The following is a 17,962-nucleotide window of genomic DNA, read 5'->3' as shown; positions in this document are numbered from 1 at the left end:
AGGAACTAAACGATTAAGTCGTATATAATTAAATTTTGTAGAAAATCTTTATGTTTTTGGAGAATAATATAATGACAGCGGACCTTCCCCTTTTCAATTGTGATAAAGGTAATTTTATAGGAACTATTAGGGAATGAATATTTTTGAGCCTCCACTCCACGCGTACGTGCCGGGTGCTGTGATGAACTTGATAGACATGTCCCTGTCCTCACAGAGCTCATGGCCCAGCTGGAAGACAACAAGGGAGGAATCAACAACAGAGACAATTAGGGACATGATCAGTCCTGCACATGGAATAAGTAAGGCATGAAGAACAAGGGTGAGGTGGCCCTTTTAGAAGTCACCAGTGAAGGGCACTCAGCAGAAGTAGCTTTTAAGCTGAAATCTGAAGGATAAGAAAGACCCAACCCTGTCTGGGGAAAAGGAAGAGCAATTCAGGCAAAGGGAACAGCTTCCTAGTCAAAGACTTATTTTCAGACTCACTGGTCCATTCCATGATGGGGGCCCCTGTTTCTGCGATGGGGTCCCGCCATTGAAACTTCTCTCAAGGATGCAGCTCTCTCTAGGATGATGAGACCTTTTCCTCATGCAATAATGTTTCTGAAGCTTTTAATCATTACATAGCCCTAATCATCAAGTTTGTTTTCCATAGGTGATGACTTATAACTAAAAGGCAGTGGTTTTCAACTCCACATTATCATACACTTTTCAGGTGCACTTAATACTTTGAGAGAAATGGGTTTCCATTCTTTTATGGAGTACTCTTAGTTTTTTACTTCATTTTAAATTCAATAACATGGTTATTTTCATTTCAGTTTCTTCATTTCTGGTAAATCATCTTTATTTGTTCTTTGTCAGTCCTATACTATGGAACTCACCTGGTGCATTATTATTTTCCTTCCAATGACATTATTCATTTGGTTTGCAGAGATTGGCTGCATGGGCACCAAAGAGTAAGGGGATAGAATTTAACAAAATTAAAATATATGTGAAAGACATTGTATTAAAAGGGGAGCTAGAAGATACCAATATTTAAAGTATACAATATAAATGTGTATTTTCTTTGGTGTCCAAGTAACTTTTTTCCTTTATTTTAGAATCAGGAAAACATAAAAGCATTTTCCCAATGATTAAAATGTAGTTAATTTCCAAATCTTTGCCTGAGAAATTTATTTATTCCTTTTCCTAAAACAAAGTCCTTCATTTCCATTTTAAAAAAGAAACAAAAATAAAATAAGCATTATTAGTATGTGAATAAAAGAGACTTGTTGATGTCAATACAATGCTTCTGTTAATATGCAGAATTACATACATTTAATAAGATATTTGGAATTTGTTATTAATGGTATTTATCCTTGAACTCTACTTTTACACACAGTTTTATTTCAAGAAGCAGATTAGAAATATATATTGAATCAAAAACATGTATTAAATGCCCACTAAATCTTGGCCTTATTTTTTAACTGGTTAATGTGACTACTCTAGCTTTTAAGAAAAGTTTTACCTTCCTTTTTTAATATGTGGAAATTATTTATCATGGCAAATTATCATAAAATGTAAAGGTTTTATGATAGCCCTGTGAAATACTCCTACAGCATTTTAGCTTCTCAAATTAGCTGGGGGTGGTTTTGAGTAAGTAAATTTAGGATATTGAAAAAGCTAAAAGAATTTGGACAGATAATCTCTAATGACTCTTGGGCATCAACAGAGATAATCCAGTTTTGATCTCGGGCTCAAAGAACGGAGCTTGCAAAGGCCATGCAGATTTTGGTAATAGTTGTTATGCACTCAATTTCTTGCACACTACTAATGAAGGGGACCCCATGGGCTCATTTCAACTGAAATGTGAGCGAGGCCGCGGCCATTATAGATTGTGATTCAAAACCCCGTTTAGCTTAACTTCTCATTTAGTTAAGTGAGACATCTGGTGTGTCAAAGTGTAACAAAGTTTCCTCTTAACAGGATTTTATATACAGTACAGTGTTAAATCTGTTCCTTTAGCTAATGAGAATCTGATTTATAGTCTTTCCCTAAATAACACTGAACTTGATAAACAGGGGTACTTTTAAGATATTTAGTTTCTAGTAATTTTCAGGATTCTTTTTAGAGGTGAACCAACGTACTCTATAGCATATCCTGATTTTACGAACTAATATACCATTGAATGTCACTTTAGACGTCCCTCTTACATATCAAGTAGAAGGAAGCCGGCAAGCTCTGAAAGTTTACTTCTCCATCGATAGTTACCATTTTGAACAGCTGCCGCAGCGGCTGAAGAACGGAGGAGGGTTCAAAATTCACCCCGTGCTTTTTGCTCAAGGTAAGCTGCTTCCTTGTTCATGCTTCACGTACCTACATTATTTTATTTTGATCAATTTTAAAAAATAAATTTAATTGTAATCGTCATCATGGTTTTTTTCCATTAACTCAAAAAATTCCTGCATGGTGTCTAAGTAATATATTTACTTCAGGGAATGTTTATTAAGGAAAGAATCATGTATGTTTTAAATATTTATAAAATAAGATTGAGGCATTATTTAAAATGGAGAAATAAGACATGAGTGGTTGAAATAAATAAAAATAAAATAATTTGGCATAAATAAGTGGTAGTAGAACCAATAAAGTCATATGGTTAAGGTATTTTATGAGAGAAAAAGGTTAACAATATACACATGTAGATTATTTAAAAATTTACTTTATAGTCTCAATTATGTCATACATGCACATATTTACTTATATGTATGTAAAATGCTTTTAGTATAATTGAGTGATTAATGATGTTTTTATTCTTTGAGTTTTTCTGTATTTTGTCAATAAAATGTATTTCTTTTGTAAATTGTCTTTGACAATGAGCAATAAGTTTGAGCTGCAGTAGAAGAAATTATGATTAACATTAATGAGAAGATCCTTGCAGTGAACTGCTTTCTAAACAAAAGTCCCAGATCTTTTTTTATTTCTGGAGTTGTAATTGCTGCCTAGAAAAGATCAGAAGTCCGGATTATTGTGTAGATTCCTCTAGTCTATGTCTTTTTTTTTCTTTTTTAATTCATGCTGTGGTCACAAGATTATATCAATTTTCTGAGTGGTACTGTAGAACATTTCATTCTTTCTTCTTTTGAGTTTTCAAGACCTGCATTGGTTTTGCTATGGAATTTTTATATTCTAATGAAAAAATGAGAGGAGTACAGGAATAAACTCAACCTCTGTAACTGAAGAACAGACAGGCATGTACAATCTAAATTCACTACCAAGTGAAAATCCTGCTTGTACCACATGCACATTATTTTAATTCTAAAAACAATGACCATGGTGGACAGATTCTTGGCAAGACTAAATTTAAGCAGAGGAAAATTTCAGCAAAGAGAAAATCTTAGGAGTTATTAGAAGTTATTTTCTTCCTCTCTTCCTTCTAATCCTCCTTCCCTCCCTTCCTTCCTTTTTTTTTTAGGACTGTAGTAGGCCTCATAAAGGTATTACAAGATTCTGTAATAAAAGGAATAAAAAAGAAAAAATTGAGCAAAAATAGACCTTTGGAGCTATGTTAAGAGAATTGTTAAGCCTAGAATATGTTAAAAGCTGTCGATTGTAAATCACAGTTTTAGAGGAGAGGGGAGGATGCTGGTCTGGAACGTTAACTTTTACTGAGTTTCACTAGAGCTCACAGTTGTTAAAGCCTCTTCCCTCCTTTTCCTTTGTTTCTTTTTTTAAAATTCTGCCTTTTAAATCATTACTGAGATGACAGATGGCATTAAATATTTTTTCTAAAACAATTATTACATGTGTGACATGTCAGCCATAAATAGCGGAATATTCATACCCAGTAGCAAATGTGCATAGGAAAAGGATTACTTTGCAAGTAACCTCTATTTTATAATAGTGGCTAAAACAAATTTAAAAAGAACCCCTGAGTGTTTATTATTGCAGCAAGTGCAATATCACTTTAAAAATGTAATTGAAAGAGCAGCTACAGCAAACATTTACACAGCAGTCAAGTATTAAAAAATGAATAAGAACCAGTGGAAATACTTCTGCAGTTGAGGTCACAGACAGGAAAAGAAGACTGGAAAACTTGTTGGTCTCATTAGGAATCTCTCTTTGATAAGGCGGTTTATAGAAAGGGCTTGCAGAAGTTTCTCTGCATTGATAAAACCTCCTTGAGGAACCATTAGTAGCTCCCAGTGTTCATCAGATTGAGGGAAGCACAGTAAATACAGCCCTAGTTCGAGTGGAGATTACCGTCCCCTAATTGAAAGTGGTGGTAAATGGAAGAGACTCCAAATGGAGTCTATTCTGGGGTGAAAGTTTACATGGGGAGTTTTAGTTTTGTGTGTGCATGGCTCTTTCCTGGCAAGTAAAACAATAAGAAATATTAGATGAATCTGAAAATTTCCTGGGAAATCTGTTAAAGTACACCCTCCAGAAGTTGGCCGTGGTATCACATACTTAGAACAGGAAGCGAATGCACTGCCTTCTTGCCAGTTTTCTTGCCAGAACGGATCCTTGGACAGAGGATGGCACACTCGTTGATTTCTAAGGGAAGGAACACAGACACAGTCAGCAAAGTCGGCACAGAGCACAACCAAAATTCTAGAAAGTGAGGATCACGCTAAAGCAATCTTCCACTCAGTACTTCCTACAGGTTGGGATCCCCCAGCCCTTGAAGGTGAGACAAAGGAAGTAAAAAATGAGAGTCAAGGAGGGTGTCAGGATCACTTCCTGTACCTACTTCCCCCTGGCTTGTTTTCATTCTGTCACTCAGTGGCTCCCAGTACTGGCTGCATGTCAGTCACCTTGGGAGAGTTCAGAAAATACCCATACTTGGTCCCATACCAAACCAAGTACATCAGAATCTCTGGGAGGTGGAGCCCAAACACCCATCTATTTTAGAACTTTCCAAGTGATTCTAAATGCCTACTGGGGGTGAGAAAACACAGGTCTATGTGGATTATGAAATACAGTGCAATTTTCCAGATGCTTGCTTAATTAGAATAATCCATTTCACAGATGTTTGGTGCTTCTAGATTCTAGGGATTTGGGTCAAGGGGGCTGGGCCTTTGTGCATCTGCCTTGTTAGGTCATTAGAATGTGGGTTGCCCCTGAAAAGAGGTGGGACTAGGTGGGACAGTTCTCTAGCAAAGGCTGAAGATGCCTTAGGGAGCTGACAGCTGAGGATGTCTTCTGGCTGCCATAGCAACTAGGCAACAAGCCCTTCCTTTTTGAAAGAGAATCTGAGTGGGTGACTCTCAGAGCATCTGCCACAGTGCACATCTGGCACCCTCGGATCCATTCGTTTTTGTAAGGATTGGGAGCGTGTCCTTCGTGACTGATGGGCCTCCCTTTCTGGGAGGATAATTTAGAAGAAACATGTAAATGGGACAGCTATAGCCCTGTTGCTACAGCTGGTCTCAAGCTGCAATAGATTTTCATTTTTCCTCTTCTGCTATGCATTGTAAGTTAGCCTTGTTCTCAGTCTGAACCCCCGCTGGTGTCCGTGGCATGATTAAGACCTTCATCCCCGAGGGGCCCGATCCCCTGGTCACTATGGCCTTCTCAGGCCAAGGTGCATGCAGTTGTCCAGTCACCATCAAAAGTGGGCAAGGGAGCACCAAGAGGGGCCTGAGTGGATTACCTGGATGCCAAACATATTTCTCATTATGTAACAATAGCCCATAGGAAGTATCTTTATGAGGACCAGGGTCTATTAGCCTTGCCAAGATAGCATTTGCTCTTCTTGGCTGCTAGTGCCTTGGCACAAGGAGCCTCCAGTGACCAGGAGGCAACCCCAGCTTACAGTTCAGTGGGGCCCCTGCTTTGTCTCCTAGGGAAAGTGTAACCCTTTGGGGATTAGCACCTTTAAATCCACAGACCAGAGTTCAGGCATGGAAAGCACGCATTCCCACATTCCCCCAGTGAGGCTTCGGAACTGCATTTGTGTTAGTTTCCCAGGGCTGCCCAGTGACCACCAGCTGGGGGGCTGAAAACAGCAGAAATGAATTCTATGAGTTTTTGAGGCCAGAAGTCTGAAATTAAGATGTCCACGGGATGAAAATTAAGGTAACTGGATGGGAAAATGCAAAGGAGAGATCAAATTTTGAAGTTTGGACATTATTATATATTTAACCTACTTTTCTGAGAATATGAAAAAATTAATTTGGTAAAACATAATTTTATTTTCTTCTTTTCTGAACAATAAATAACCTAGCTATGGACCTAAAAGAGAAAATATGGTTTTTCTTTCTCTACTTTGCCATACAAAGTTTATTTTTTAAATATAGAACTCATCTTTTTTTGGTTCATTTCCCCACAGCAGCATGCAGGTACCATAAAATTTTGCTGAGGCTCTTGGCAGTTGTCCAAATTATGAGACTCTCTTCTCTTAAAAAAACTTCTTTTACATAATATTAGCTATTGTTAATTAGGAAATATTGTCAAGAAACGTAATGAAAATATCAATTTGTTTTTATATTATAACAAACTTTTAGAACAGGACTGCACATTCTGGCTAAAATTGTGCCATCCAGACTTTTATAAAAATTAGATGCCAGGTGTTTTCTTCGTACCCTCCCGCTCCCTCCTACCCCTCCCCGCTCCCCTCTTGCTCCTTCCTAGTGTTTTCCAGTATTTCTAGTCTCAAAGCACGTGTTGAAGTGTCAGTATATAGACTCTCCTCCCAGTTCCCATGACTTCTCAGTTCCTTAAGCACACGCACCCATCATATGTAGGTCCTGGAAATTAGATAATGCCTGCGGGCACTGGGCCTATGGCCTCGTATGTGAAACATGTTTAAGGAATGGTACGGATAGTCATAGGCTCTCTTCACCATATTATTTAACTTAATTCTTCTACAAGAACCGAAATCAGTCAGTACTCCTACTTTTCATTTTACAAGTGAGGAACCCGAGACTCCCAGATGTTAATTAACATGCCCAAGGTCACGCAGCTACCAAGGAATGGAAGTGGTGGTTTCACTCCAAAGCAAGGACTTTCAGAATCACCTTCACTACTAGTTAGAGGAATCCACGTTGAAGCATGACCACTGATAGACTGAGTACTCCTGGAATACTTGGTTTTCACAGATAAACATCTTGTGAATGGAAGTGAATGTGGCATGTATTTGAAAATTGATTTTTTAGGAAGGCTTTTTTTTTTTTAAGTTTCTTGTGTGTATTCAAGACCAGAAGCTGGGTGAACCAATGCACATATTCTAATTAATGCAGGAATCTTAAGCAATAAACAAGCAATCCTTGAAACAAGCTCACAGATTTTATTTCCTGTACTGATGTAAATATAGTAGGTTTTCTCTCTAATTTTTCACAACTGCTTTTCTCAATTATAGGCCAGTAATTCCATTTTAAAATTTTCAAATTTAGCAACACTCTGAAAGTTTTGTTGTTTCTTCAATGCTCTAGAAATCTGACTAGTTTAGAAAATATTGTACAACTGAAATTAGCAGTGACTTTCTTATTTTTGCCCGCAAAATGGTGATTCCTTTCTGTCAATTGTAGAAAATCTTATTATTTAGTTCAGAAACTATTGTATTTATAAGTTTTAAAATAAGATTAATTTTTAATCAATTTTGAAATAGTCTGCTGACAAGTGAGGCTCTTTAGTAGTAATAATTTCAAGGGGAAATAATTTACATTGGACCAGATTGATTCCATTGCCAGTTCTGTTGCTGGCAACTGCTCTACAGGAAATCTTGTACTTCTGGGCAATTCCATGTGATTCATTTCCTTTCCAAAAGGTTAAAAATATCACTGAATAAAGTTTAAAGGAAAATGAACCACTTAGCCAAAAATGTTAGTTAAGAAGGAAATCTATATTAATCAAAAGACTTTTAAAATCAATGGAATTTTTATATATAAATATTTTATATATATATGTTTATGCTTGCTTATTTTTAACTAAATTTACTGCCCATTGGGGTAGAGGCAGTATTCTAAGATTTTACTTTATCTATATTGCTTATTTGTTATACTAATATTTCATAGTTTAATTACAACTATAAGAGAATGTGAATATACATGGAGAGTGACAATATCAACTTTTTACTCTTATGTATGTTAATGTGCAGTTCTGCCTCTCATACATATGTATGTATGTATATATGTGTATATGTCTTTGTGTTTAAATGTTAATAATATATGAATTTGAACTTAGCTTTGCAAAAATCATATACAAAATGTTTTAAAAACAGAAGGCAGTTTAAATTAGAAATTACCTTTCCCTACTTAACAGAGAATCACCAAATGTTTGGTATTTATTATGAGAACAGAAGAATGAGTTTTATTCATCCTTGGTCTGGTGAAAGATAGTTTCTTACATATATTGGTGCTGTTTAATACATTTGCTAATAATTAATAGAATCACACTAAATGTGGAGAAATTGAGTTATAAAATCATGTGAAAAGTACATTTACTTGTTTACATAGCACTGGAGAGCATGGAAGGATATTATTATAAAGACAATGTTTCCGTGGAAGAATTTCAAGCTCAAATAAATGCAGCCTCATTGGAAAAGGTCAAACAATACAACCAGAAGCTCAGGTATGTGATCGTTAATCTTAAAAAGTTTCTATATTTTGACAGGTACGATAAATAGAGTTTTTGACATTATTCCTTATATTAGAAGAATTATAATATTTCTTTTGATATAAAACCCTCTGTTTAGGGTTTACTATTTCAAATATTCTCATGGGTACTCTTTTTCTAATTAAAACAAAAAATGCTTGTAAATTTTGATGCTATTGTTTTAATTTCTGTTGGCAAACAAGGGATTAAAGATTTCATAGACTGCTTCCAGGAAAAAAAGCATTGATGTTTTATAGTGGTATCCCCCAAAATGTTCAGTGGATTAAGGGTAAAATGGTTTTCTTTATGTGCCATTGAACAACTGACCCCTCATACAGAAAGAAGATGTTTTAACATGGAAAAAAATTGATGATGGATAATGGATGTTTAACATGGATGGAAGTTGTACTTGGTATTGGAAAATCACATATCTACTTTCAAATACGTGTGATGTTAATGTTTGCATTTTACTGTTTTCCTCCTCTAAACATAATGTTAACTGGTACAGTGATCAATGGCAGAGAAAATTGACCCTAGTAAGTGTTACAATTCAGCAGCTTTAATTTTCAACACATTATCAACATACACATTTCCCTCGTATAATATTACTCTGCTAACAGATTGCCTTTTAAAATCACTAGCAGATTACGGCTCTTATTTTTTAAAAAAATATTTTTGTTCTACCTTAAGCCCTAATAACTGAAAAATACTGTTGTGACATGATTTTGGTTTTGTCTGGAACATGGTTAAACTGTGAAAACAATGTCTAAAATTCCTGACATGGAGCAGGTATTGGTTCTTGTGGTTATGACCGATGGGTAGGCTTTCCTTCACCAAAACTGCTCTGTCTCTCTAGTTCCACTTCACACTAACCTCTCCCTTCTCCTAGTTTTATGCTCTTTTTAACTTTTTTCCCCCCAGCATTTTATCATCCTCTGAAGCTCTAGTATCGAAGCCTCCCATATATTTTTGATTTCTCATTTTCTCTTCCTGCTACAATGTGGTTGGAGATCCTGGTGATTCTGACCCAAGTGCCTCAGAGGCTGCCCCAATCGTATTACCTTGTCTGGATCAGTCTATCTCAAATGTATGTGCTATACCGACTCCTTCCACAGGAAAACATAAAGTTAATCTTGAAGTCTTAAATAGTACTGACTGCTGACCGAGAAATGTCTCCTGACTAAGAAATACTGACTCAAGAAGCCTAAGTTCAGTCTTGTGGAAATCTCCCCATTGAGTACTGCCTTCACAATAGAGTTTTGCCTGTCTGACTGACTGAATAGATTCTTATCTTTCAAATAAGGGCACAGAATTAAAGCATTTGTGTAGACCATGTGGGCCCCGAGATTACATCCCCGGAGTCCAGTTTGAGAAAATAGTTCTAGATCATCACTGTGGCACCTACTTGGCCTTTCTCCAAGAACCGGGCTGGTTTTATCTGCTCAGGACTTTGCTTCCAGGACTTTAAACCACATCATACTGTGTCAGCCTCTTGCTCAGAGTATTCGGCAATTTCTTATTGCTCCAAAGGAGTCACAAGCTCCTTGGTGTGTAGTCAGGGTCTGTTATGACTTGACCCAGGATTTTGTTGCTCTGCCCATGCACCAGCCATGCTCAACTCGCCTCATTTCTAATCACACCCTGTCCTTTCCTTCTTCCTCGACTTCTCACCCTTCACTTAGCAGCCGCTTCCTCTGTCTCTCTTTAGAAAACTGCTATTCATATGTTTCAACGTCCAGCTCTAGTATAGTCTCCTTCATAAAATGGTTTTCTTTTGTTACTGGGCTGGGGTGAGGCCTGGGCATTAGATTTTTTACAAGTCCCCTAGGAGGGTCTCATGTGTGGCTAGAATTGAAAACCAGTTCCCTAGTTCCGGGAGCTCCCAAAGGAGGATTCCCACGCCAGCAGCACCTGCAAACTTGTTACAAATCTCCCGGACGGCGCTTCAGTCTGCACTGTAAATAAGGCCTCCAACTACATGGTTGTCAGGCCACTCTTGCAGCCTTTCATGTTACTTTATTTATGGCTATTACAGAGTTCAGCGTTTCTCTCCAAAGATATATTATGTGTGCAGATCTCTCATCTTCTTTAATCTTTTTTGTAATGTGTGTGTGTATGCGTATTTTAAATTTTTCACTTACAGTTTACATTCAGCATTATTTTGTATTAGTTTCAGGTGTACAGCAGAGTGGTTAGACAGTCATACACTTTACAAAGCGGACCCCCTGATTTTCCAGTACCCACCTGGCACCACACATAGTTATTGCAATATTATTGACTGTATTTCCTATGCTGTGCTTTATATCCCCGTGACTATTTTCTAACTACTTCTCAATCCCTCCACCTTTCTTACCCAGTCCCACAATCCTCCTCCATGCTGGCAGCCATCAGTCTGTTCTCTGTATCTGTGAGTCTGTTTCTATTTTGCTTGTTCACTTATATTTTTCTTTAGATTCCACATATAAGTGAAATTTTTACTTTTGTAACCTCTTTGAGATGAGGGATACACTTATCTTGGTGTTTCCGTTGTGTTTATCAAAGTACTTTGCATAAGAAGCTCTCCATAAATCTTTAATTGCATTAGATCATTTAGGTGTAACTAGCAAAAGAAGGGCCTGTGGAATAGCATTCGCACCTCACCCACATGGATTTTTTTCTTAAAAATAAAACAAATATAATGTATAGTTGTATATAACATACAGGCCAAGATGTTTAAGATATTTTATTAAGAAAAACAGAATGTGTATTAATTGCATGCTAGCCACTAGGAAAACAATTAATGCATCTTTCCTGGAAAAACTGTTTCTGAAAGTACACACTCCTCAGTACAGATTACGCGCCCTCATCCGCAATTACCTGCAGCACATCCTGCGTGTTGCATATTAGATTTTCATTGCACAGGAAGACACTTATCTTCCTCTTTACTTCCAATAATGCCTTCTCTTCCTGTTATTTCTTGAATAAGGGTGTTAATTTCTTCCTTAATTTTTCCTTTTCTTCATAACCACAAACACTCCAAAATTGCTCTTTGGCAATCTGTTCTCACTTTTCAGAGCCAGAGGCCAATGCTGACATTTCTTTAAAACCCATTACTGCCCCTGTTTAAAAAATAGCCCAGAGCTGTTGCTAGTTCCTCATAGTCCTACAGCCTTTTTAACACTATCACTGTTCAAATTTGTTTATTTATTAAATAGACCTCAGAAAAGGCTTTTATTTCCTTAGCCTTACAACAAGCAAACATAAATAAGTAAATAAACTATTATTTTATTAGAAAACATTTTCCAGACAACGGATTTCAGAAACCGAACTCAAACTGGTATAAACAAAATACTGTGTTGGCTTATATAAGAGGTATATCCAGGGAACAGGGCTGCTTCAGGCATCACTGGATCCAGGGATATGAGTCTTTAAGAAACCCTCTCTCTTTCTGCCTCTCTGTACTCCTTTGCTCTCTGTGGGCTTCATTTTCAGGCAGGATTGTTTCACATTTGGGTAACGATGGTCACTACAGACCAGTATTACATTCAAAGAAGAGAAGGTGGCCCTCATGCTCCCCACTTCTCCCACTGAGAGCTCCAGCATAGTCCTGAGGAGTCAGTCATTAGCCAGACCCAAGTCATGTGCCCACTGTTGGTGAGTTCAGCACCACAGAGACCAATGGACTGTCACAAAAAGTGCAGAGTAAGGAGGCTGGACAAGTATAAACATTGGATTCCATTCCAGTTATAGAGATTTTTCCAGAACAGCATAATAATAGGTGGGAATAGTTTGCTACTTAAAAGAAAAGATAATGATAGCCACAAGACGTGCTCACTTTTAAGAACATGTTAAGAGCCACTAATGCTAAGTGAGTTATGTGGATTAATTAGACAGTAAGTTCCTTATTGTAATTTCCACTGTAAGGGGAACATACAAGTTTACCTGGAGTGGTAAGAACCGGATTTAAATCAAAGACCGTTTTTTTTTCTCTTTAAAGTCTACACTAGGCCGTCTCAGTGTGTGGAGTAAACATTATTCACGAAAACAAATTCTGCGGCACTAATGGATGAGGCCTCAGATGTCGTCAGGTGCCGCAGCTGCTCTGACTCTGTGCCGTCACTGCGTCATGCACTCAGTGTTCGTGACTAAGTTTTGGTTCTTAAGAGAATGGGAAAGACAGCAAATGAACAAGTAAATCAAGTATTGTAGACAGTGAAAAATACAGTGAAGAAGATCTAAAACAAGGTGCTATCCTAGGAGGTTGGTCGTTAGAGTGGGTGGTCAGGGATGACTTAAATATGAAGTGGTATTTGAACGGAAGCCTTAATCACAAGACAGCCTTGCTAATCTGGGGGAAGATCTTGCCTAAAACAGTGAGTAGATGCCGATGAGGACCCCGGCCACGGGGTCCGTGTGTTGTGGCTGTGGCAAACAAATCCACATGGGCTGCAGAAGTTCTGTGGAGAAAAAGGGACGGCATGGCCACTCTCTAAGTGAGAGAGGGCCCCGACCCCTACCTGCACAGGCTTTTATTGCTTTTCTGGATACATTACATGGAGGATGGTCCTCATTTACTATGCACAGGTTTGCTGTAGGTTACCTTTTATAGATAACAAAGGAAAAAATGTTGCTAGTTACTTCAAAGAGAAGGATGTTACAGATCAAGGGGGAAAGTGGTTGAACTGGTTACACTCCATACTTAGGAGGTTTACCACAGATTTTAGGAAGTTACTTCAGAGATATGCAGTAAACATTTGCTGCCTCAATGCTGGGTGAGAGAGTTTTAGCAAAAGTAAGCCTCAAAGCAGCCTAGGTACAATGCAGGCCTGATTCCCCACGGGAGAACCTATCTGTGGTCATGGGTCCTGTGTGCCGACCTCATTCCCTGTTGGTTTTCCGAATCAGGGGCTGGGCTACATTCCCCATGCCACATGGGACAGTCCCCTATAGATGCACACAGATCTTGGGAATAAGCTTACCATGTTTGAGGAAGACCAAGGCCAGGGGAATTCTGGCACATTGAGACGGATGATACAGGCTAAGAGGTATGTAGGACTGTGGGCCATTGGAGGGGGTCAATTTTTATTATAAGTGCAACGTAGAAACCATTGGAACATTTTTACTTAATTACCTTCTATTGCGAATACGAGGGTCATATTCAAAATGGTTAAAGTTCTTATGAGGCAGTAATGCAGAGACCAGCTGGCTGGTCTGACCATTCCTCCTCAGTCTCTGTGGGAATTTGGACCAGGCAGTGCACCTGGGGTGTCCTTGCTGCCTGCGTCAGAGCCTTGATACCGGTGGACTGAAGATGGCCTTCTTTAGCTGTTACCCTCAATGGACAATGTTAAGCCAGTAGAAATGTTTGACAACTATGTCTAAATATACCCTGCTGTGCCAAGTCAGTTCTTGATTGATTTCCCTGATTGTTGAGAAACAACAGCATGTAAAATGTTTAACTCAGAAATTCTAACCAAGAAAGTCAGGAGGATAGGGCATTTTCGTTCCCTACTTTCACCATCCTCAAATTATTTTATTCTCTTTTTCCAACCTTAGGTTTTCCTTTTTATTCGTTCCCTCTGGACATAAGCCATCATCCCCATTAGCTTCTTTTTTTTTTTTTTCCTGCCCTACATAAATGTGCTTTATCATTACCAAAACCTTTCATTTTAATGTGTCCTGGATATTGGCCAGAAGCGCCACTGCATGGTGACTGGTGAGATAAAATATAATGCAGATGTGAACAGTATTCCTTGTATTAACATACTCCTTCCAATCTGAGGATTCTAGATCATTCTTTAAATATTATTTTTTATTATAAAGCCAACAGTTAAATAAAGCAGAAAAATCAAAAAGAAGCAAGTTGTATACTAGTTACTGAGGTCATTTATTATTTTTGTGAAGTGACAGCTTCAGAATGAAACTTTTTAGGGCTTATGATTTGGAGTATCTAAATGTAAATTCAACATCTTTACAGAAGGAAGACAAGAAAATCATTCAAAGCATGCATTCTCTTACGGTGTGCTTTTGTGGGTATGGAATGGCACATTTTTCTTTAAAAGAAAGTTTTCAAGGAGCCAAAATACATTTTATATAACAAATAGATGATAGATATTTGTATTCACAAGAAATGCTATGTGAATGCCAATCACAGAAACATGTATTGTGAACAATGTTTTTCAACTGAAAAATGTCTGGTCAGAAGTTCTGGCTGTTCCCATGATAGCAATTCTAAGTAATGTATCATTTCTCTCCACTCTGAGGCGGAAGAAATTGTCACTGAATGTGTTTTCCGGGCGTGAGGTAGATGTGAAGGATAGCATGGGTTTATTGCCATTTTGTGTCTTTAAATACAGCTATCACACAGTGTGAGCGAATAACACACAGTGGGACCACAGCCTTCACGCCTCATCTCCAGGCTTAGGCACATTGCTCCACCCCCAGTCTTCCCTCCCTCAGAGCCTTCAATTCAAAAACACTCTTCCTCAGTCCTTGTTTGGACAGCAGTGTGTCTAAGCTTAAAATGGAAGATGTTGGTTATTCTGTTGATGAGGAGCTGTGGAAATGACCTTAATTCAAGAGTATGGACCTAATAAAACCTGGGAAAGAAAATAAGAGAGACCATTAATTGGAATATAAATAATTCCTTTATCCTTCAGTTGTTTTCTTTTCTTAATAAAGCTGTGGCTTTAGAGTTATTAAATGTTGGGATTTCTTCTTAAATTAACTGGAAATATTTTAGATGCATATGCATCTCCTTTATTGCAGTTTTATATTTATTTTCTAGTTTGTGTTTCAGGCAAATTCAGTTTTTTTACACCTTAAGATGCATCCATATTTCTGTTGCTGTAAGACAAACTGTAAACTGAATGTGGACGTTCAATTTCTTTCTGTTTTCAGATTAGGAACACAGAGTTTTTAGAGTTGTATATTTTGTTTTATATGAGAAGTGGCTCTTCAATACCAGGAGAAAATAACTAAGTTTACAAAGAATTTGAATTCATGTATATTGCTTAATGTCTTCTACACTTCTTTCCTATATGTGATCTATATAAATGCCCTAATATTTACAAAATATCAGTTATACCTAAATGCTAAATTTTCATACAATGTAATTGTCAAGGAATTGCTGGATTGACGGTTACAGTGTGACCTTATGCAGAGATCTGAAAGAGGTGTTGAGGTTACAGTGTTGAGGGGAGAGGGAATGGGAGAAGGGTGTGGGGCAGGGGGTGTTTTCTGTATGTGTGAAAATCACACAGGGGGACGGAGAAACCATAAAAAGTGGTATGGAGGTTGGCATTGAAGAGCAAGAAGGCCACAAACAGGTGAGCCAACAGAATCAATGTGCCCACCTGTACCTCCTTACAGTCAGTTCTTCTCCAGCTTCTGTGCACCCAGCTGTCACCATGGCATGCTTCAGCATGCTTCAGCTTCATTTCCATTTGATGAGGGGGGTTGATAATTTAAGGCCCATCTCCAATGTATCTTTCTGCAAGAAGCCTTCAGTTGTTACAGCATCAGCTGGAATTAATCACTTTCTTTAAAGCTTAACAACCTCTTATTTTTTCATTTGTTTTATTTTGACTTGTGAGTTACTTGTCTGCCTTGCTCGGTACATAGGAGGGCAACCGGGTCCTAGTCGCCACTGTGCTTGGTACATAGTAAGGACCCTAAAAATAGTTGAATTGAATTGGAAATCAGATTAATTGCAGTGTGGCAGCCTTCTTTTCTTGTGCTATTACCATTTATTGAATTTATTCTAGTATACAGTCACTTTGTATATCTAGAACACTCTAGGCCATTTGAAGGGCACAGATGCTGACTCTGCTGGAAACCTCTCTCAAGAAGACTCATCAGCATAGCCAAGGTTCACAAATTTCACATGAGACAAGAGCAGATAAACTTGAAATCATAGGGATGGTCTGGAGAGCAACATACCTTGTCTTTATTTGAAAAATACTAGGATTCTAGTAAATGTCACTACCATTGCTCTCTGAGAGTGTCATATAGCAGCATTTATATGCGTATAATTTTATTTAAGTTATCTGCACTTTTTCTTATCTGCATTCAGACTAATTCGTTTGCTAGTTGTACTTAAGTCTAATATTTATTTTACTTTTACATGGGAGGAATTTCTAATACAATCTTGAGATAAGAGCAGCAAGTGAGATTTCAGCTACTTACCTGTGTTTTTACATTTTGTGATAAGTCTTTTATTGTGATAATATTCATCAAGGATGAATAGATATCCTGGCTTACAAGCAGAAGCAGGTAAAATCATCTTCAAAATGAATCCTTTGAGTCACCTCTGTCTCTAAGCTAAGAAAGCCCATTGTTCTCACTAAAGCAAAGGGAAACGCAAAGTGCTTTGTGCTCAGAATTTCCTTGGGGATAAATGAGGGCTGGAGGTGTTAAGGATCCAATAGCCTGACCTGAAGATTCAGTTAAGGAAATACCCTCTGTGAGGAAAAACTGTCAGTGCTTCTGGAAGTGAGATTGATTTGTGTTTTTAACTCTGCTGACTTTTTCAGCCCATCAGAAGGACAATCAGTCCTTCAAAAACCATATCCAAGGCATCCATGTCAAGTTCTTTGAGTGAATTTTTTTCTATTGCTTTTGTTCGGATCCTTTGGCTGACACTTCAGACTTCTTGTGTTTGGTGGATGTACCGCAGAAGGTGGAGGACTGATCACAAATTATCCCCTCAGAGCTTTGCTTCTGCACAAAGGAGGAAATTAGCAGGGGCCCAGAGCTTTTGACTCAAAAAAACATAACTGTACCTTAGAAGAAATTAATGTGGACTTACTAACAATCATGATTTGTGTGAAGAATTGAGCGTTATGTTCCTAAAATTAGCACGGACCACATGACTTCAGTGCAAGGCCAAGTTCGACTCAATTTTATGAGATTCTGACAGTCATTCGGGAAGACAGTAAAACATATCTTTGCTTGGCTTTTGGTCATTTTAGCCAGAATGACTCTAATTTCAGTTGCGTTGGCTAATTCCTACCCATCTTTCCTGGCATACCTCACAATCCAGCCCCCCTGAGGTCTTCCCACCCTCCCTAAGTTAATCTTTTTATTCATGTTCTCCTCAATGCCTACATTACAGTTTTTATCACGTCATGTCTTATATTCTTTTTATGTATATCTCTTCTTCCTTTTCACCTTCTTTTCTTTTTTTATTTACCCATTGCTCATAAGGCATCTACTCATTGATGATTAATGATTGTTTGTATGTATACAAAGGCCCAAAAGTTTGGGCAGTTGAACCAGAAAGGGTGGTGGGTTCCTGAGTGACCTGATGACTTCAGCAGAACACCGTTCATGCAGTGGACAGGTTATTTTGAGACACTACTAAACACCATGGCAAAGGTAAGAAGATGGATGCCCAGGGCGTGCAGAAAAG

General features: G+C 37.9%; 1 protein-coding gene across 1 annotated transcript in view; it reads left to right on the top strand.

Moving 5' to 3' along the window:
• PREX2 (phosphatidylinositol-3,4,5-trisphosphate dependent Rac exchange factor 2) overlaps positions 1-17,962 on the top strand; it is a 223,257-nt gene that overhangs the window by 157,373 nt on the left and 47,922 nt on the right. Inside the window, exons 34-35 of the mRNA XM_024572341.4 lie at positions 2,177-2,320; positions 8,433-8,547. Of these exons, the coding sequence (XP_024428109.2) occupies positions 2,177-2,320; positions 8,433-8,547 (259 nt within the window). The remainder of the gene's footprint in view (positions 1-2,176; positions 2,321-8,432; positions 8,548-17,962) is intronic.

The sequence above is a fragment of the Desmodus rotundus genome, chromosome 8 (genome assembly GCF_022682495.2).
Source record: "Desmodus rotundus isolate HL8 chromosome 8, HLdesRot8A.1, whole genome shotgun sequence".
Classification (NCBI taxonomy): domain Eukaryota; kingdom Metazoa; phylum Chordata; class Mammalia; order Chiroptera; family Phyllostomidae; genus Desmodus; species Desmodus rotundus.
This window is presented reverse-complemented; position numbering and strand designations above follow the sequence as displayed.